The 20,860-nt window shown below is 56.2% G+C and overlaps 1 protein-coding gene across 1 annotated transcript; it reads left to right on the top strand.

Moving 5' to 3' along the window:
• Positions 1-1,220: 1,220 nt before the first annotated feature.
• Positions 1,221-3,096, top strand: LOC117095254. Its single transcript, XM_033232050.1, has 4 exons — positions 1,221-1,242; positions 1,332-1,495; positions 1,581-2,008; positions 2,280-3,096. Exons 1-4 carry the CDS (start codon positions 1,221-1,223, stop codon positions 2,404-2,406), a joined length of 741 nt encoding a protein of 246 aa, XP_033087941.1. The 3' UTR covers positions 2,407-3,096.
• The last annotated feature ends 17,764 nt before the right edge of the window (positions 3,097-20,860 follow it).

Here is a 20,860-nt window from a genome sequence, read left to right as displayed (position 1 = left end):
TGTAAGTCAGACACCTCAACTTGGATAAAGGATCTCTGCTCCACTATTAGTTTATGAGTTTGGGCAAGACTAGTAACCTTAAAGTCTCAGCTGCTTCAGGTATCAATGACGAATGATCCCTGTCCTCTGTTTTCTACCTTGACCCCATTCTGACTTGCAAAAATGCCGTGTCTCATAATCCTCAAATGAGTTGCAGAAACTTAAAAGTCAGGCAATTGTGACCTGCCAATGTGCTGACTGAGACCCTGTAGGGGGAAAAAAAAAAGGGAGGGAGGAATATGGATACTTTTCCTTCCAACCCCATGACCTGATCACATGAGTTATGTGCTTTCTGGATCCCGGGTCACCAGATAACTAACATTCTAACCTTTGAACGTGGTCCTTCAACTGGCCAGGACCTAGCTCTCCCAGAGACCGTGAGAAACTGGCAGTTGACCGCTCCTCTGAGCCTGCTGAGTGTTTTCTATTTGCCCAACCACAGCTGTCCCGGAGAAGCAAAAACTGCTCCAGTATGCATCTAAACCATGAACCAAACTTCCTAACGCACGGAAGAGCCCTGGCGGGAGCCATGCCACTAAATCGGACAGTGGCTGTACTGGAAGGTGGAAAGGACTATTTGTCCTTTTGTGTCCTTTAAGTACTTCTGTACTTATCTCTGTGTGTCAGTTCCTCCACCTGCACCTGGTTATGAAAGTTAGTGCACTTAAAACAGGGACTGGCATATCGCAAAAGGAAAGTGAACGCTATCATTCTTTCTTTCAAAAATTTCTACCGGCCGGGCGTGGTGGCTCACACCTGTAATCCCAGCACTTTTGGAGGCTGAGGCGGGCGGATCACGAGGTCAATAGATCGAGACCATCCTGGCCAACGTGGTGAAACCCATTCTCGACTAAAAGCACAAAAATTAGCTGGGCGAGGTGGCGGGCGCCTGTAGTCCCAGCTCCTAGGGAGACTGACGCAGAATTGCTTGAACGCGGGAGGCGGAAGTTGTAGTGAGCCGAGATCGTGCCACTGCACTCCAGCCTGGGCCACAACAGCGAAACTCCGTCTCAAAAATAAACTTGTGCCAATAACTTGTATTAGTTTTATGGCTAAGGTTTGCTTTTAAACATTTTCTTGATCATTGTTTTACAGGAACGTCTCTTTAATGGAAATTTTGAAACTTATTTTTGCCTCCTCCAAATCCCATAACCCCAATTTGAAGTATAAAGTTGCAAACTATGGAGATGAATTTGCGGAAGGGTATGTCTTTTCTTTTTCCATGAAAAACTGAGAATCACATCTCAAAAGGTGTAGGAACTTTCAAGAACGTTTCATCCGCCCGCTTTAAGCACGCGCACCAAGGAAAGAGTTTGGGGAGCGAGCGCCTCGGGCTTCCCCGGATGAGTTTTCCCCCTCCCCGGCCAGAGAAAGAGCGCCCAGCTCCGCCATTACAGCGTGCGAGGGAAAATGGAGGCGCCTGGTCCACCCGCCCGCCGGCGCCGGCGTCCTGGGCGTCTATCCCGGCCCGCGAGGCGGCTGCGGCTGGAGAGGGAGGGCGAGGGAACTAGTGCAGTGTCGCGCCCCACCCTGCGCCTGAGGGCAATGCCGGCGAGCCCGGCTCCGGCCCTGAAAGTCCGCTCCAGGCCGCTCCGGACCACGAGCCACTCCGCAGGTTCTCAGCGCTCCGTGCTTTCCCTCCAGCCCTTTGTGTCCTGGCGCGCGTCGGAAGGAACGCGGGAACGCGCGCTGTGCTGTGCGCCTGTGCAAGGGGGCAGGCGGTGCGCCCTGCCTGGAGTCGAGAGTGGGCGCGGCTCCCGGCCGCTCCGCCCCGGCCCGCCTTCGCTCCGCCCCTCACCCGCCATTTCGTGCTCCGCCGCGTCCTCTGCGCCCGGCGCGCGGGGCCTCCGCGTGATGGACGCCCGGAAGTCGGCACAACAAATGCCCAAGCGCCGGGACTTCGCTGTCTGCAGGTCATTCTGCTGCCCGCGGAGCGAAGATGGCGCCTAGAGCTTGCGGCGGTGCCCAAGTATGGGGGGAATTGGGCGCCTCTGCCTCCTCCAGAAGGGTCTGCAGGTTGGCCTCGGGGGTGTGCACGTCCTTGTGTGTGCAGAACCCTGAGGCATGCGCCTTTCTGTGTATGCACAATCTGAGAAGTGTGCACATACCCTTGCTTACACTCCCTAGCACGCACACCCAAACTCTGGCATACACGAACCCGCGGGTTTCCACGTTTTCGTATGTGCACGACCTCGAGGATGTACTTGGACCCGACAGTGTCCGCATTTGTGTTTGCACAGGTCCAGGTGTGCACGGACACGTGCATGCAAGAATCTGGTGGTTCATAGGAGCCGCTGTTTGCGTGACCCTGGGATGTACGTGGACCCGCGAGTGCAAGCCCCACCTCCGCTGTCTGTGGCCCACTGACACGATCCTGTTTCCGGCCTGTTTTGGATTCGTTTGCACTTGCCCAGTTTACATGCAAAGCGTAACCTGCCGGCCACCCCAAGCAATTTTTAACCTTTCCTTCATTCTTTCTTCACCGATTTTTGGGCTCCTGCCCTGGACCCAACTTTGCACTTGGGGGCACGCGGTGATAGTGACTCAGAGCGTGAAACCAGTGGGAGAAACGCCTAGAAATAGTCAGTTAAGGACAACCTGAGGCCGCTGTGAAGGAGGCGCATGGCTCGCCAAGGACAGGGGAAGTGGCCTGGAGGAAGCCGTGCGCCGAGACTAGGGCGTGGAGTAGAGGCAATGGGGTAATGGCCCAGGACTGTTTGGGGAGGCATTCAGTCTCATTTGAGAGGACGGTGGGTGGAAGCAGAAGAGGCAAGAGATGGAGAGGAGAGTGCGTGGGGAAAGGGGACCTGTTGGTGAGGGTCGGGGGCAGAAGACCTGGGCAGGCTCTGAAGTGAGAGCTCGCAAGGCCTGGCCTGCCCGGGGAGCAGTGGGGAGAAGCAGCTAGGGCCTGGGGGCAGAGCCCGTGTGCCCAACTGTTGACACCTTCGCGGGCTGCTGCTCCTCGTGGCTTGTGTGTGGAGCACAGGCCTCTTCCCGGGCGAGGGACTCGGACTGCAGGCTCCAGCCCTGCACTGCCATTAAAGGCCTGGGCAGGCTGCCTGCGTAAGAACAGTACCTCTGCTGGTGGAAATGGAGGGAGACGCCACGGCACAGAGGACCTGTCCCAGACATGCGGGATGGCAAGCATCGGAGCTGGTGTGGCTGCTGAGGTCCCCTGGTGAGGCCCTCCTTGTCTCTCCCTCAGCGACCTAGTAACCTCAGATTTTTTTTTTTTTTTTTTTGAGACGGAGTCTCTGTCGCCCAGGCTGGAGTGCAGTTGGCACTGTGTGGGCTCACTGCAACCTCTGTCTCCTGGGTTCATGCACTCCTGACCTCAGGTGATCCGCCTGCCTCAGCCTCCCAAAGTGCTTGGGATTACAGATGTGAGCCACCGCGCCCGTCCCGTCCTGTGTTTATGGTTACAGATACTCTCCAATCGTGCTCACGGAAAACCTCTCCCCTGAAGTATCTCCGGTTCTATCGAGAATCCCTGTTCACGAGGTCCCCAGTGTGTCTGTCCCCACCTCGTTGGAACATGTCTCATGAGGGAGCAGGGGCCACTTCACACACTTTGCAGTACAGCCGTTTTGCTGTAGGCCAGATCTTTTTTCTTTTTCCTTTTTTTGGACACAGAGCCTTGTTCTCTTGCCCAGGCTGGAGTGCAGGGGTAAGATCTCAGCTCACTGCAACCTCTGCCACCTGGGTTCAAGCGATTCTCCTGCCTCAGTCTGCTGAGCAGCTGGGATTACAGGCATGCACCACCACACCTGGCTAATTTTTGTATTTTTAGTAGAGATGGGGTTTCACCATGTTGTCCAGGCTGGTCTTGAACTCCTGGCCTCAAGTGATCCACCCGCCTCAGCCTCCCAAAGTGCTGGGATTACAGGCACTAGCCAATGCGCCCGTCCTAGGCCAGAGTTTGTTTTTTTTTTTTATGAGAGAGAGTCTCGCTTTATTGCCCAGGCTGGAGTGCAGAGGTGCAATTTCGAGATTACAGGCACATGCTACCACGCCTGGCTAGTTTTTTTGTATTTTTAGTAGAGACGGGGTTTTGTTGGCCAGGCTGATCTTGAACTCCTGACCTCAGGTGGTACTCCCACCGCAGCCTCCCAAAGTGCTAGGATTACAGGCGTGTGCCACCGCGCCCAGCCTAGACCAGATCTTTATCTGAAATGGAAATGAAGGCTTTTTTTCTGTCACCCAAAAAATACTTTCTGAGCACATGCTCTGTTAGGCCTGTGTCTGGACTAGAGATAGAGCCGTGGAGCAGTTCCTGCCTGTAAGGAACATAGAGACCCAAGTCGCAGGACGGGAGGGTCCAGAAGCAGACAAACAGCTTCTTTCCACTAGATACAGTGATGCAGAAAGTCTGCACCTGGGCCTGCCTTCACCCCTCCCCCCACCCAGCCCCGTGCATCTTGAATTAAAACAGAGAAGGTGGGGATTGGATGGTGGCCGGCCCTTCTCCCCACCAAGGGAGTGGCCTTGCCAGGCACTGCCTTTCTCTTTCCCAGTCCTGAGCATGGCCCCCAGGCCCTGCTTCTGGGAGTAACGGGGAGTTGACTGCACTCTCTGGGACACCAGTTGGGACCCTCCTCGGAAGGGGATGGGGAGAGTCCTCAGTGCAGAGCAGTCTGCAGGGAGGCCATGGTGGGGCCATCCCACTGACTTCCCTCAGCACCGTATCTGGGGAGCTGTGCCCCCCTGGGAGGTGGGGTGAAGGGGCCAGTGTCTAGCCCTGTAGCCGTTGTTCCTGTGACACTCAGGCGTCAGGGCAGGTTGTGCCACTTTAATCTACCAGCAGGGCCAAGGCCTGGAGCCCTCAGGGCACCGATTCTGAGATCTGCTCTAAACAAGGGCTGCATCCTTCGAAGTAGGTGAGGTGCTCTCATCTGTAGAATAGGCAGGTTTCCTACTTTCTCCAAAGGCCCCAGGACCTGGGTGATGTCCTTCTCCCTCAAGGGTCCTCTCCTTCAGCACAGGGCTCCAGAGGCAGCTCTCCATGCCACCCCACTCCTGAGCAGGTGGCTGGAGCTGCCCCCTCTGAATGCCACGCTGGGCCAGGGGTCCATGCCTGGGAAACACCTGGTGGGGAATGCTCTGGCCCTCAAGAGTAAACAACAGGGATCTAGATGATGCCACTGTCCTCAGCCTCTGACCTCCAAAGGAGCCACATTCAAGAGAAGGGGGGGTCCCTCCACAAATGAGATGGCAGAAGAATAAATGCCGCCCTGTGCCTGCCGACTTCCTGCAGAGGTCTGTGGGCTCGTGTAAATAATTGAATGGAAAACTTCAGAAGGAAGGTAGCCCATGGGAGCCTGGCCTTGCCCGCCAGAAAGCAGGTTATAAGATGTTTCCCATGTAAGCGGTGGCTGCGGGGAGTCATGATGCCTAGTTACAACCCCCGAGAAGTAAGGCTGCCCTGGGCTCCCAGGGGAAACACTGGGCCGGGCGGGTGGGAGCTCTTCATGGAGTAGATCCCTCCGGCCACCCCCAACTCCTAGTTTCCTGGGTGTGGTAGCTCCAAGATCTCAAAGCCCAATCGCTGAGCCCGGTGGTCTCCGATGTGTTCTACCCTCCCTCCTGCTGCACAGGCAGCTTGCGTTGCTGGGGAGTAAGGGGAGATTTCCGGCCAGCACGAGCAAAGCCAGGCAGGGTGAACCCTGAGGCGGTGCAGCAGGAGGACCACCGAGTGTGGCCCTCACGCCCCACATCCGGCCCTCTCCCTGCCTTGTCCTCAGATGAGGCCTGAGGTGAATTGTAGGCTGGGCGGATTCCCCACCCCTGGCCTCAGGGCGGTTCCTCCTGGGTCCAACTGCCCCAACCCAAGCCATCTGGGAGGCCCGCCTGGGCGGGGAGAGAGGGAGGGAGGACCCGTGTGGAGCCACTGCCCGGCCCCCGAGGCACAAACATTTCCTTATGTGGTGGCTCTGAGTGCCCGGGCGGCGCCCTAGAGGCTGCTGGGGAGGGCCAGGGCCGGACACACCCTGGGTGATCGCAGAAGCAGAGCCCCTGCCCAACAGGATGTTGGCCTCATGTTGTGGAGGAAAGGACCCCCCAGACCGCTCTTTGTCCCCTGGAGTGGTCCACAGTAATTTCCTAGGAGGAAGTGGTCACCGCTTCTCTACGGGATGTTTCCCCGAATTCCCCCTGTGTTTGCGGGAGACCCTGTGAGATTAGAGGTACAGCAGAGACCCCAGCCCCGGGACAGGAAGGGGGTGGGCTGGCAGGCCCCTAGCCTCAGGGTGCGCCTCCCGCACTGCCCCCCACCCGGCACCAGGCACGATGCTACTCCCTTTGTTTCCGGCAGGCCTTGGGAGCTATATTTGGCGGTGGGGGGGATAACAGGGTGACTCATGGGAGGGACGGCCCGGGGTGGGAAGTGGAGGAGCTGCGTCTCTGGAAATGCAGCTCCCCCTGTTCCCAGGCCTGCCGCAGGTGCTAGCCTTCCATGAGCGCTGAAAGCAAAACAGCCGACAACGCCGGGGGCCCTGTAATCCCAGCACTTTGAGAGGTTGAAGGGAGCAGATTGCTTGAGCCCAGGAGTTTGAGACCAACCTGACCAACACGGTGAGACCCCGTCTCTACAGAAAAAATTAGCCAGATGTGACAGTGCGTGCCTGTGATCCCAGCTACTGTGGAGGCTGAGGCGGGAGAATCACCTGAGCCTAGGAGTTCAAGGCTGTAGAGAGCCGAGATCACACCACTACACTCCAGCCTGAGCAACAAAACAAGACCCTATCTCAAAAATAAGAGAGAAAGAAAGGAAAGGAGGGAGAGAGGGAGGGAAAGAAAGGAAAGGAAAAGAAAGAAAAACGAAAAAAACTGGGCAGAGACAGCATAGCTGCCTCCCACAGCAAAGCAAGGCTCCATGGTCCCTGTACTCACTCTCGGGTCTAGGACAGTGACCTCAGGGGCACCCCAGCTGTCCAGAGCCTGGTTAGCACACCCCAGCCCTGATCCCCTGCGGTGCCTACTCAGACCTCCTAACTGCCCTAGCTTCTCAGGCCAGTGTCATTTCTCCAAGGTGACAGCCTTTAAAGCAGATTTGAATATCTGACAGGGAGGGTTCCCTATGGGATATGTATTTTGTTGTTTTGTGGCTTTTTTTTTTTTTTTTTGAGACAGAGTCTCACTCTCGCCCAGGCTGAAGTGCAATGGAGCGGTCTCAGCTCACTACAACCTCTGCCTCCTGGGTTCAAGCCATTGTCCTGCCTCACCTTCCCGAGTAGCTGGGATTACAAGCACCTGCCACTACACTCAAACAAAAAATTTTTGTTTTTGTGCTATTGTTGTTTTTTGAAACACACCTGGCTAATTTTTGTTTTTGTTGTTGTTTGTTTTGAGACAGAGTTTCGCTCTTGTTGCCCAGGCTGGAGCACAATGGCGCAATCTTGACCCACCACAACCTCCACCTCCCAGGTTCAAGCGATTCTCCTGCCTCAGTCTCCCGAGTAGCCAGAATTATAGCCACGTGCCACCAACCCAGCTAATTTTGTATTTTTAGTAGAGATAGGGTTTCTCTATGTTGGTCAGGCCGGTCTCGACCACCTGACTTCAGGTGATCCGCCCGCCTCGGCCTCCCAAAGTGTTGAGATTACAGGTGTGAGCCACTGCGCCTGGCATTTTTGTAGTTTTAGTAGAAATGCAGTTTTGCCATGTTGGCCAGGCTGGTCTCGAACTCCTGACCTCAGGTGATCCGCCTGCCTTGGCCTCCCAAAGTGCTGGGATTACAGGCATGAGCCACTGTGCCTGGCCAGGATATTTTTAAAATGGGGCTCCAGTAAGAACTGTGCTCACTCCAGTGCATCTTGAATTGGTCTGATTTCAGGGAGTATAGGTTGAAGCTGATTCCGAAAGTTAACCCTGGTCCAAGAGGCCTTGGCATGCCAGCACCGCCAGCACCACCCCACCGGGCTGAGGGGAAGAGCCTGCTGGGTCTGGCTGCCAGCTGGCTCTGCGACTCCCATCTTTTCTTACACAGCCCCTTGATACTCGGCTCTCTGGGGTCCGTCCTTAATCCCTCAGTCAAGGGACATGCATCTCTAAACTGCGTTCCTCCCAGCCACTACCCTTACCACCTGACACTGGGAAAGTCACCTCCTGCCTCAGAGCTCCGCTGGCCCCAGCCCAACTTGCCCCATTCTGATTCAGTGGGAATGGGTAGGATTCAAGCCCCCCAGTTCGAGACCCAGTCTTCTGCAGTACACTAGGATCCCAGAGCTGAAGTAGAGAATCCAGTTAATACATCAGTGTATAGACTCTTCAGTTTTAAGATTCTCTTTCCATACGGGGAGGTCTCAGGAATCTGTAGACGGTAGATGGGGAAATGGACACTCAGAAACATCAGACACTTCACAATGCAGATGCTGATAAAATGGCCAAACCTCGGGTTCAAAGGGACCTTAGTGGTCATCTCATTCAACCCAACTACCCACAGCAGAAACCTCTTCTACTGCTTCCTGGATTGCTTCCAGCGGCGGGGAACTCACTACCTTGGTGTGCTTTTGTTTTGTTTCTTATTTTTGAGGTAGGGTCTCTCTTTGTCACCCAGGCTGGATTGCAGTGGCATGATCATGGCTCACTGCAGCCTCGACTTCCTGGGCTGGAGCGATCCTACTGCCTCAATCCCCCACCTCCACCCCAAAGTCGCTGGGACTATAGGTGTGTGCCACCATGCCTGACTGATTTCTGTGTTTTTAGTAGAGGCAGGGTTTTGCCATGTTGCCCAGGCCAGTCTTGAACTCCTAGTCTCAAGTGATCCTTCTGCCTTAGTAGAGTGCTGGGATTATGGGTGTGAGCCATCACACCCGGCGGGTGTGTTCTGTCTCATATGGAATTAAAATTTTCCTTCAGCGTCTGTCCTCATGGTCCTTGTTCTGACTGTGTGTTCTATGAAAGCAGAGTTACAGGGTGGTTTGCTCCCCGCTGCATCCCGCCACCTCACACAGAGCTGGGATGTAGCAGTGTTCAATGGTTATGCTGTCGGAATGACTGATGAAGCAATACTGAATGTTAGCCATGGTGCCGCCTTGCAGTCATCTACTCTGGGCAGTACAGCACCAGCTTTTCACACCATCCCACATATGACAGACAGGGTTTCCAGAATATTCTTAATCCTTCCCACCCGTCTACCACATGCAGGTTGCAGAGTTTTGTTTTGTTTTGTTTTTTTGAGATGGAGTCTCACTCTGTCGCCCAGGCTGGAGTGTAGTGGCACGATCTCGGCTCACTGCAAGCTCCACCTCCCGGGTTCATGCCATTCTCCTGCCTCAGCCTCCCGATTAGCTGGGACTACAGGCGCCCACCACCACACCCAGCTAATTTTTTTTGCTTTTGTATTTTTAGTAGAGATGGGGTTTCACAGTGTTAGCCAGGATGCTCTCGATCTCCTGACCTCGTGATCTGCCCGCCTTGGCCTCCCAAAGCGTTGGGATTACAGGCGTGAGCCACCACTCCCAGCCTCAGGCTGCAGAATTCTTTTAAGCAGTGGGCCTCTGCAGTGAACTCAGTTTTCTAGGGCTGTCCTGAATGGCACAGAAATGGAGTGGGGCATGTCACCCCTCGGGGTGCACTTCGTGCTGCTGTCCACACAGCCTGCCCTGTGAGGGCTTATTTCAGCATTACACCATGGTTGCATCTCTCTGAGCCCCAGGGTGGTCCTTTGTGCAGCAGAGATAGAACTTTAACTTCCGGGGTTTTAGTAAAGCATGGGGCTCCTTGCTTTGTATGGCAATGGTACCATACCCTGGAAGAGGGCAGCCCCAGGCCTTCCTAGGTGGAACCTGTTCAAGGGGCCAACAGTCTCGTTGTGGGGGAAGAAGATGCCAGAGTGTGCCCCTTGCTTGGTTTTCTCAGCGAGCAAGACCTGGCAGTGGGGCTCTCCTAGTCCCCAAGCTGAGAGACCCATAACCAGGTCATCAGCAGGTGTCTGACTGTGGGTGGAGGAGTCCCTGGGCCCCAGGGCTTCTAGGCACTGTGGCTCAGCTTTGCTGGCCCACAGAGTCGCACAGGCATGAGGTAGCTGTGTACACACAGTTCTGGGTTAATAACTGTTTGCTGACTGACTCCCAAGGGCAAGGAGGTAGGGAACTGCCGCAGGCTGGTGGCTGGCAGACTTTATATGGCGCCTGGGACGCTGGGTCTTCCTGGTCCCCTCTGCCATGAGGGCCAGGTCAAATTCACCCTTCTCACCCCAGCCCACAGGTTGCAGATCTTTTTTTTTTTTATTTTGAGATGGAGTTTCGCTCTTGTTGCCCAGGCCAGAGTGCAATGATGCCATCTCAGCTCACTGCAACCTCTGCCTCCCAGGTTCAAGTGATTCTCCTACCTCAGCCTCCCAAGTAGCTGGAATCACAGGCGCCCGCCACCATGCCTGGTAATTTTTGTAGTTTTAGTAGAGGCAGGGTTTCACCATGTTGGCCAGGCTAGTCTTGAACTCCTGACCTCAGGTGATGCACCCACCTTGGCTTCCCAAAGTGCTAGGATTAAAGGCGTGAGCCACCGCGCCCGGCCACACAGGTTGCAGATCTGATGAAGGGCAGGGAGGAGGCTCTGGCTAAGACTAGGCTCAACCTGAACTTGTAGTCCAAAGGCAGGAGGAGTGAGATCCAGACTATCCCAGGAAGGAACTGGGGCCTCTGGAAAACCACAGAGGTTTTCCTCGCCTGAAGGGGTTTTGTGGCAACGTCCCTCAACAAAACCACCTGGTGGCCACAGAGGCTCAAGCAGGGTTGGGTGTGGAGGGAAATGGGAGGGGATGGGGTGGGTCAGGGCCATTGCTCCCTGCTGAGTCCCACTGGGGATCATTGTGACAGATAGGAAACCCCTCTGTCTGTGCTGGAAGTCAAAGGAAGATAAAATTTGCCCCACACTGAAAAGGAAAGGAAGACTCAGGAGAGAGGCCCCTGAGGAGGAGGCTTTACTGCCCAAAGGTTCCCAAGGCCTGTCAGGTCAGCGGACACCAGCTATGTCCCAGCAGAAGGTGGCCGGCTCAGCCCAGCTCCAGGAGGACACCAGCTCAGCTCCCACACCACAAGGGCTAGTCGGGCCTGAGAAAGCGCCGGCCTAGATGTGCCAAGGAGAGTTGGCCCCACACCCAGACCTGCACTGCTGACTCCAAGCAGAGGCAGGCAGGCACCCATCTCACCCTCCTTCCTGCAGGAAGTGTGGCTTTGCAGCAGTGGCTGGTCTGAGGAACTGCCTCCTAGGCCAAGCCCTCTGGCTGGAGACCCCCGGCTACCATCCCAGGCCTCAGGGAGCCCCCTGGAACACACCTGCAGTCCTGCCCAAAGCAGGCTGTGTGTCCTGAAAGAGCCCTGGGGTTCTAGGACAGAGTCCGCCGGCCCTCACTGGCTGGAGAGCCTGGGACAGGTCACTCTACCAGCCGGCCCCCAGTGCTCGATCCCAGCTCTGCCAGCCAACATGTAATTTTTCTGCCTCTGAGGGTGTGGGCCACCTGCGCCAGCTGAGCTGAGTGGGCAGGACCAGAGGTCAGGACCAGAGCCTGGGTGCGAAATGCAAACAGTCCCATATGCAAATCACTCAGTTGTTTGTTCCTTCTCTACTGACAAGGGCCAGCCACACCCAGATGCCGAAAAGAGTGCTCATGGCCTGGTCCCTGGGTGTCCTCAAGAGAGGAGTGGGCTGGGCACCTGATGGAGCATAGCAGCGCTAACCTCTGGGGCAGGACCCAGCTGAGCAGTCGGCCCTCTCTCCTCGGAGCCGCCGTGAGCCCTCGGTGCCTGCCCAAGGGAACTCACAGCATTCTGCCTTTCCTGAAATCACTGCTGTCCTGAGTGGAGTCATCCCACAGACCGGCCGTGAGGTCTGTTTCCCCAGGCTCAGGGCAGACTTTCAGTCTGGGGCTGAGGTGGCCCTGTGTGTCTAGGGGCTGATGTGGGCCGACCTTTGAGGAGCTGGCTGGGAATCCCTCCCCCGCCTCCATCACAGAGACCACTGCAGGGTGGTGAACCAGGCCCACAGAGCTGGTTTTTTTTTTTTTTTTTCTCCCAGTCGAGACAGAGTCTCACTCTCTCGCCCAGGCTGGAGTGCAGTGGTGCGATCTTGGTTCACAGCAACCTCCGCCTCCTGGATTCAAGCCATTCTCCTGCCTCAGCCGTCTGAGTAGCTGAGATTACAGGCGCCCGCCACCAGGTCCCGCTAATTTTTTGTATTTTTAGTAGAGACGGGGTTTAATCATGTTGGCCAGGCTGGTCTCGAACTCCTGACCTCAGGTAATCCACCCGCCTAGGCCCCCTAAAATGCAGGGATTACAGCCATGAGCCACTGCGCCTGGGAAAGATCCTAGGCTGGGAGGGAGCTAAGCTTGGGACCTTGCCTCGAAGGATGCTGAGCAGGGTGACTCCAGTACTGGGTGGGTAGCAGTTCCCTGAGGCTGTGGGTGGCAGACAGCTGGGCCACGGGGGCCCTGGGGAGCCCCAGATGCTTCAGCTCACTGCTTCTCAGAATGTGAGGGGGAGACTGGGGAGGCCACAAGGAGGAGCCGAGGGTCCCCCACGGGGGTTTACTGAGGAGCAGACAGTGTGGGAGTGGGCCATCTGTCCCCGGGCTGGCTGCACGGCCAGGGAGGGGCTTCCTAATATCAGCAGGCAGGGCCGCCCTCAGGCCTACCTCCCCCAGGAGTGCACGGCAGGGACACCTGGCTCAGGGCTGAGTGGAATGAGATGGGTCCAGAGCACCCCCTGTACACCATGAGGCTCAGGTGAACCTGGGAACGTTCAGGGAAAGGGATAGGAGAAACAGGAGGCCTGAAAGGGAGGGTCCTGGCCTGAGGGCAGATGGGGAGGGAGAGCCCACCAGCAAGCTGCTTCCCTCTGGTCTGCTGGCAGCATCAAAATCACCCTAGCCCAGACCCCACCTGACAGTCTGAAAGCCCTTTCAGACCCTGGGCAGGAACCGAGGTTCTGATTTCACGGCAGACCTTGTTTTCCACCAAAATCACTGAGCCCTGATTCTTGAGGGTCCTTGAAATCTCCCCTAAGAGCTTGGTCAGAGCCTTGGAGGAAGGAGGCATGGGGGAAAGAGCCTCAGATCTGGGAGGCCGGGTCTAGAAGGTCTGGCCCATCCTTGGGACCCTAGAACCTGGTCCCTGAAAGGCATGGGCCCTCCTGAGGCACTGACTCTGGGCACTGAAGCCCGCCCCCAGGGCTCTCACTTCCAAGTCCCCCCAACCCTGGGCCACTAGGAAATCGCTGCTCCCTCCCCTTCCCCACCCTTCCTCTTAGGCTCCTCCTCCTCCCATCCAGCAGGGAAAAGAGGGCCCGCCCCCCGCCCCAAGGCATCCCACTTCCTGCCTCTCACCGGCAAACAGCTCCCAATCCCAATCCTCAGTGAGGAAGGAGGTGTGACTGACTCCTCCCAGCCAGGTTCCACCACTGTGCTGGTGCCGACTCCATTCGTCCCTCCTGTTGGGTCTTCCAGGTCCCTCCTGTGTTCACATGAGGTGCTCCAGCCCACCTCCCTCCTGCTTCCCTGACTTCACAGCCTCCATATACATATATATGTGTGTGTGTGTGTGTGTGTGTGTGTGTGTGTGTGTATATATATATATTTTTTTTTTTTTTTTTTTTTAAGATGGAGTTTTGCTCTGTCGCCTAGGCTGGAGTGCAGTGGCGAGGTCCCGGCTCACTGCAACCTCCACTTCCCAGGTTCAAGTGATTGTCCTGCCTCAGCCTCCAAGTAGCTGGGATTACAGGCGCCCACCACCACGCCCGGCTAATTTTTTTTGCATTTTCAGTAGAGATGGGTTTCACCATGTTGGCCAGGCTGGTCTCAATCTCCTGACCTCAAGTGATCCGCCCACCTCGGCCTCCCAAAGTTCTGGGATTACAGGCGTGAGCCACCAAGCCCGGCCCTGCAGCCTCCTTCTTGAAAGAGATGCCCACACCCCATCTGCACCTGCTCCTCCCTTCCTCACTCCTCAGCGGCTGCCCTCCTGCGGCTGTTCCAAGGATCTTCTGCAGAGTCCGGTCCAGCCAACCCAACCGACCACACACCTACCTGGCTCCACGTCCATGTCTTTTGAGCCCTCCTCTTCTCCGCCCCATGGGTGCCCGTTTCTCCGGGCCTGCCTCTCTGCCCTCCTGTCCTCACCGCAGGCCCCTCTTTCTACCTGGGCCTTGGGCTAGCACTCTGCCTCTGAGAGTGAGGAGGCTGGGAACGAGCGCTGGCATAGGGCACCCTGGGTGCAAAGAGGCCTCACTGTGTACCAGCTGGACGGCCTTGGTTTCCTCAAGCGTAAAGTGAGTTTGGTAACGTGCAATTGGCCTCCAGGTCCTGTGAGGACTTAGAGGCACACGTCCAAGTAGCAGCTGCACACCGTGGGGGCTGAGCTTTGCCCAGTGGACTCTGGCACCAGTGCTTTCAGCCACAATGAGAGGTTTGCAGAGGGCTTCATAGGTCAGCAGGCATTTGGGCTGATCTGGGAGTCCCAGTGACCTGAGCAGCCACACACATTCCCACACAGCTGAGCGCATTACTCTTCCGAGCAAGGGGCGGGCACGTTTTGAAGGCCTTGGCCATTTGCAGGGAACACCGTGTTCTGTCTGCTGCCACTGGTCCCAAGGAGGACGAATCTCCTCAACTGTACCCCACCCTGGGCATCTCCACCCAGACCTCTGGGCTGGCAGCAGGTGGGTTAACTCCCGGCCTGACTCCAGAAGGGATGGCCCCTTAGCCTGCAAACCCCTCTAGACTCCTGGCATCCCTCCCCTCACGCACGGCCCCTCTACCCTCCGACCGAAGGGCACATGGGCTCCCCCAGGTGGCCAAATGCACCAAGGCCAGAAACTGGGGAGTCCGGCAAAGACTCACGGCAAACAGCTCGCTGCTTCCATCCCGTAAATACAGTTCCCTGGTGGGCCCAGGTGTTCTGACTTGGGATTTGGAAAATCAGACCACCTGTATGTGGATTTGCGTCTATAGGAAGCCAGCGGCTTTGCAGCCCAGGTGTCATAAAGTATTCTTAGCAGGCTGCAGGGAACTGCTTGCAGCCATTCTAAAGCTGAGGCAGGGTTTAGAATGACACACTCTGCCATGTGTCATGGGTCACAGGACACAGAGATATGGGGACAGGAAACAGCCCAGAGGCCCAACTCAAAGCCAGAAATGCACCAGTAACCACCATCATGTATTACGTGCCTCTGTGTGCTTGTCACCATACTCAAGGCTTTCCGTCCCTCGTCTCATTTACTTCTCACAACAGCCTAGGAGATAGGTACTCTTATTCTCCCCATTCAGCAGATGAGGAAACTGAGGCTGAAGTTAAATCCTTTGTCTAGAATCACACAGCTAGACAAAGCCTGAACTTGAACTCAAACATGTCTGCCTCCCAGCTCTTTGCTCTTTTATTTTCTTTTTTTTTTTTTTTTTTTTTTTTTGAGGCGGAGTCTCGCTCTGTCGCCGGGACTGGAGTGCAGTGGCCAGATCTCAGCTCACTGCAAGCTCCGCCTCCCGGGTTTACGCCATTCTCCTGCCTCAGCCTCCCGAGTAGCTGGGACTACAGGCGCCCGCCATCTCGCCCGGCTAGTTTTTTTGTATTTTTAGTAGAGACGGGGTTTCACCGTGTTAGCCAGGATGGTCTCGATCTCCTGACCTTGTGATCCGCCCGTCTCGGCCTCCCAAAGTGCTGGGATTACAGGCTTGAGCCACCGCGCCCGGCCTTATTTTCTTTTTGAGACGGAGTCTTGCTTTGTTGCCGAGGCTGGACTGCAGTGGTGTGATCGTGGCTCACTGCAAGCTCCGCCTCCCGAGTTCACACCATTCTCCTGTCTCAGCCTCCTGAGTAGCTGGGACTACAGGCGCCTGCCACCACCCCCGGCTGATTTTTTTGTATTTTTAGTAGAGATGGAGTTTCACCTTGTGAGCCAGGATGGTTGCGATCTCCTGACCTCGTGATCCACCCGCCTCAGCCTCCCAAAGCGCTGGGATTACAGGCGTGAGCCACTGCACCCGGCCTTTAGCTCTTTGCTCTTATGCAGGCCTGCCTGTGCACGGGAAGATGACCTGGCCAAGTAACTAGAGAGCCACGAGTATACTCGTGAGATGTTCATGAACGAGGATGTGCAACTCCTTACCCCAGAAGCGTGCGCAGCGGGTGCTCCACAAATGCAGCTGGAACACGGGGAATGGGTACACATGAGAAACAGGAAGGGAGGGCCCAGCTTTCCCCCAAGCAGCACACACAGGCACCCAGGGGCCCTGACACCTGCCAACAGCAAGATGTGTACAAGACTCAGGGTTTGGGTACTGGTCCTTCTAGACCACGGACACCTAGACACCATTGAGTGAACCAAGATCCAGAAAGTTCCAGTGACAGGTTGTGACCCACTCTCAGCTTACTGGCAGGCTGAGCTCCAGCATTCTCAGACCCAGACAGGTTCCTGGTGACAGCCATGCACAAGCAGGGGACACATCCGCGAATGTGGGCTCAATCACACAGGGCTCCACCCACACATACATCTTCCAAAGACAAAACCTGCTGCCGCCATCTGTGCAGACACAGTTGAACACTTGGCCTCTTGGGCACACAGTTCAGCTCACAATGACAAGCACACACAGAGAGACACAGACACACGCACACATAATACACACAGACACACAAACACACACACATGAAAGGGGATCTCAGAGAGAAGGGGAAGAAAGGAGGAGCTGGCTCAGGAGCTGAAAATCCCTGCAGGCCCTCAGACATGCAGGGCCTAAGCCCTGGGCTCGGGCTCCTGGGCTGCAGACTCTGTCCTCAGGTGGCTGCCACCCACCTTCCGGGGCCCTGTCTGTCTTCTGCCTTCTGTCCTCCTATTTTATTTATTTATTTTTATGTATTTATTATTTTTGAGACAGAGTCTCGCTCTGTCACCCAGGCTGGAGTGCAATGGTGAGATCTTGGCTCAGTGCAACCTCCACCTCCCGGGTTCAAGCAATCCTCCTGCCTCAGCTTCCCAAGTAGCTGGGACTACAGGCACACACCACCACACCCAGCTACTTTTTTTGTATTTTGAGTAGAGACAGGGTTTCACCACGTTGGCCAGGCTGGTCTCGAACTCCAGACCTCAGATGATCTGCCCTCGCTTGGCTTCCCAAAGTGCTGGGATTACAGGTGTGAGCCACCGTGCCCAGCCTGCCCTCCCATTTTAGTTAGTTACTATTATTATTATTTTTGAGACAAGCTCTCACTCTGTCACCCAGGCTGGAGTGCAGTGGCGCCATCACAGTTCATGACTCGCGGCAGCCTCCTAGGCTCCAGTGATTCTCTCACCTCAGCCTCCCAACTAGCTGGGACTACAGGAGTCATCTACCACACCCAGCCACGTGGCTAATTAAAAAATTTTTTTTGTAGAAATTGTGGGGAGGGGTCTCACTATGTTCCCTCCACTGCTCTTGAACTCCTGGGCTCAAGTGATCCCCCTGCCTCAGCCTCCCAAAGCAAAGCACTGGGATGACAGGCATGAGCTACCTTGTCTGGCCACCTTCCTGTTTTAAACGCTGAGCCAAGGCCTGAAATGCCCATGATGACCACCAGAGGGCGAATGAGCATCAAATAATCCCTTCAGCTAGCCTCCTTCCAAAACCCTCCTCATTCATTCCCAAACATGTATTAAGCAGCCGTTTGTGCCAGGTCCTGGGACACAGAGAAGAAAGGTGGGGGAAAGTAGGGGAAAGGCGATTAGGGCAAGGGAGGAGATGTGTGCCTAAAGTTTGGTGGGACTGGAGGTTAGATTTGGGGGAAAGGTGTTGGCAGGGGGGCTGGGTAAAAAAAAAAAACCCAGCTAGAATGTACTGAGTATCAGCAGTGTTCCAAGCTGTTCCAGAGTTTGTTTTGTTTTGTTTTTTATTTTTTGAGATGGAGTTTCGCCCTTTTTGCCCAGGGTGGAGTGCAATGGGGCAATCTTGGCTCACCGCAACCTCCGCCTCCTGGGTTTAAGCAATTCTCCTGCCTCAGCCTCCTATGTAGCTGGGATTACAGGCATGCACCACCATGCCTGGCTAATTTTATATTTTTAGTAGAGATGGGGTTTTACCATGTTGGTCAGGCTGGTCTTGAACTCCTGACCTCAGGTTATTTGACTGCCTCAGCCTCCCAAAGTGCTGGGATTATAGGCGTGAGTCACTGTGCCTGGCCAAGAGTTGGTCTTGCTCTGTCACCCAGGCTGGAGTGCAGTGGTGCCATCTTGGCTCACTGCAACCTCCGCCTCCTGGGTTCAAGCGATTCTCCTGCCTCAGCCTCCCGAGTAGCTGGGATTACAGGCACTCATCACCACACCTGGCTAATTTTTGTATTTTTAGCAGAGACGGGGTTTCACCATCTTAGCCAGGCTGGTCTTGAACTCCTGACCTTGTGACCTACCTCGGCCTCCCATAGTGCTGGGATTGCAGGTGTGATCCACTGTGCCTGGCCCAGAGTTTTTTTGTTTTGTAACACGTATTAACTCATTTACTCCATGACTGTATGAACTAGGTATCTAGTGTAACTTCCATGATTCTACTTATTATTGGTAGTCAGGGAGACATAACGAGAGTTACTACCCCACCAGGTTGTTGTAGGGATTAAACAACTCAGCATAAGTATGTGTAAAGCACTCAGAAAATTGCTCTGTTGTTATTGTCATCCTCATTTTATAGATAGGGAAACTGAGGCACAGTTAGCAAGGAGAAGAGATCATGAGCAGGCTGGTTCCAGTGCATGAGTGGAGGAGCCCAGGGCAGTGGCTGGGGAGCAGAACAGGAGAGGTAGGGGCATGTGGGGCATCTGAGTGGAGGAGAAGCATGGGGGCCCAGCCCTACCCTCTGGCCTTGACCTGGGAGAGGGCCTCCATATCCCCAGGGCTGAAGATAAAGGAAAAACAGCCTCCAGATCCCTCTGCCTCATCGTTCTTAGAGAGCCGGGGGAGGGTGTGGGGACCACTTCCCTAAACTCTAGCTCCTTTCTGTTTGGGGCTCATGGGGCTCAGGGCTCCACAGGGATGGCCTCTGGACCAGCCTCTCATCTGGCCTGGCACCCTAGCCCTGGCCCATGCATCGGGGACAAGGGGCCCACCCACTCTTTGTGGCTGTGTGACTGCCAGTCCCCCAGCATCTGAGCAGAGTGAGAACATCCCTCCATCCCCGTACACACGTTGAGGCTTTACTCCCACAAAACTCTCTTTTTTTTTTTTTTTTTGAGACAGAGTCTCGCTCTGTCGCCCAGGCTGGAGTGCAGTGGCACGACCTCAGTTCACTGCAACCTCCGTCTCCCGGATTTAAGCAATTCTTCTGCCTCAGCCTCCCAAGTAGCTGGGGCCACAGGCGCATGCCACCATGCCTGGCCAATTTTTTGTATTTTTACTAGAGATGGGATTTCACCGTGTTAGCCAGGATGGTCTTGATCTGCTGACCTCGTGATCCACCCGCCTCGGCCTCTCAAAGTGCTGGGATTACAGGCGTGAGCCACCGCGCCCGGCCTAAAGCCCTCTTTTCTATAGGATCCTATCTAATCTTAACAGCAACTTGGGAGATAGGCCCTTATTATCTTAGTCTCACAACTGCAGGAGCCACGTGGGAAGGAAGGGGCTTGCCCCAGGTCACACAACTCCTGCCTGGACCAGCTCTCTGCCAGAATTTTTGCCACAAATCATGAGCTCTTACTCCCACCCCCGCCCTGTTCCCTGCACTACGAGACCCTTGGTGGCCATCTAGGGGATGGAAGTAGCTGTCCCTTGCGGATGATGGCCCCTGTGCCGGACTGGGGATGGGGCTACATGAGGCATGGTTCAGAGTTCAACATTCAGGGTTCAGGGTTCAACATTCACAGGGGCAAAATCTGCATCCAACTTCAGTCCAGGCTGGGAACACCCGGGGAGGCGGGAACCAGCTGTGTGAGGAGCAGAGCCTCCAGAAAGGTGGGGTTGGAGTGGGACGTGCCTGGGCAGGCAAGTGGGGACAAAGAGGGCGCCGGCACACCTGGCGGCCAGGCAGCCCGCGCCCGCCAGCCCAGATTCAAAGTGGAGTCGAGGCTGTGATTGGCGGCCCGGCCCGAGCCCCACCCCTTCTCTCACCTCCCAAGCCGCTGGAAAAGACGCAGGGAGTGGAGTAGGCCCCTCATCCCGCCTTTAACCACCCAGCAGTGGCCTGGCTGGTAGTGAACTGCCAACAACTTCTCCTGCTCCACACCCTGCCGGGACCCCGCTTGGCATTCTGGCGCCGCCTTCGGTCCCAGTGACTCCTGGAGCTGCCAGGTTCCGGCCATCGAATCACCCCTCCCTGAGCCGTCCTTCAGTCTGCGGCCTCCTCCACTAACTGGTCTTAATCCCAACCCGCCCTCTCCGATGTCCCCTGTTCTCTGAGCGCTCTCCCAGTCCAGCCAGCAGCCACGGCCAGGCCCAGGATGGAGCCGCTTTCTGGGCCCTGTCCCCTGTCCCCTCGGGCCCGCTGGCCCTCTTGTGCCCATCGGGCTTTTCCCCCACGGCGGTGGCCCAACCCCTTGCTTGGACCCCGGGGACCCTGAGCGCAGCTGGGCCGGGGGTGGCTGCGGGGAGGCCGGTGCACAGGTTGCCGGCCCGCGACGAGAGCTGGCGCCGGGGGCTGGGCGGGAACCCGACTCCGGGCCCGCGCCCCGCCCGGGCGCAGATGGCGGCTCGGGTTTCGGCCGAGAAGGGCGGGGCGGGCGCCGGGGGCGCCCGGAGAGGCTGCGGCCCAATCACGGCCCGGCCCGGACGCTGCCCCCGACCCCGGCCGCCTATCACTGCCTGGCCGGGCCGCCCCCGCTTTGTTGCGTCCTTTGTTCCGGCTCCCCTCTGCCTTCCCGGGCGCCCCGCTCTGGCCC

Source organism: Trachypithecus francoisi, unplaced genomic scaffold (genome assembly GCF_009764315.1).
Source record: "Trachypithecus francoisi isolate TF-2019V2 unplaced genomic scaffold, Tfra_2.0 Lachesis_group13, whole genome shotgun sequence".
Classification (NCBI taxonomy): domain Eukaryota; kingdom Metazoa; phylum Chordata; class Mammalia; order Primates; family Cercopithecidae; genus Trachypithecus; species Trachypithecus francoisi.
The sequence above is the reverse complement of the archived record's forward strand: the minus strand, read 5'-3'. Positions and strand labels throughout refer to the sequence as shown.

Bases quoted from the DNA above. Each gene is read 5' to 3' on its own strand.
- LOC117095254 (XM_033232050.1), top strand. From the start codon at position 1,221: ATGGAGATGAATTTGCGGAAGG. The intron at 1,496-1,580 runs GTCTATCCCGGC...CCTGCGCCTGAG, and splicing joins CCGGCGCCGGCGTCCTGGGC to GGCAATGCCGGCGAGCCCGG. The intron at 2,009-2,279 runs GTATGGGGGGAA...GTGTTTGCACAG, and splicing joins GAGCTTGCGGCGGTGCCCAA to GTCCAGGTGTGCACGGACAC.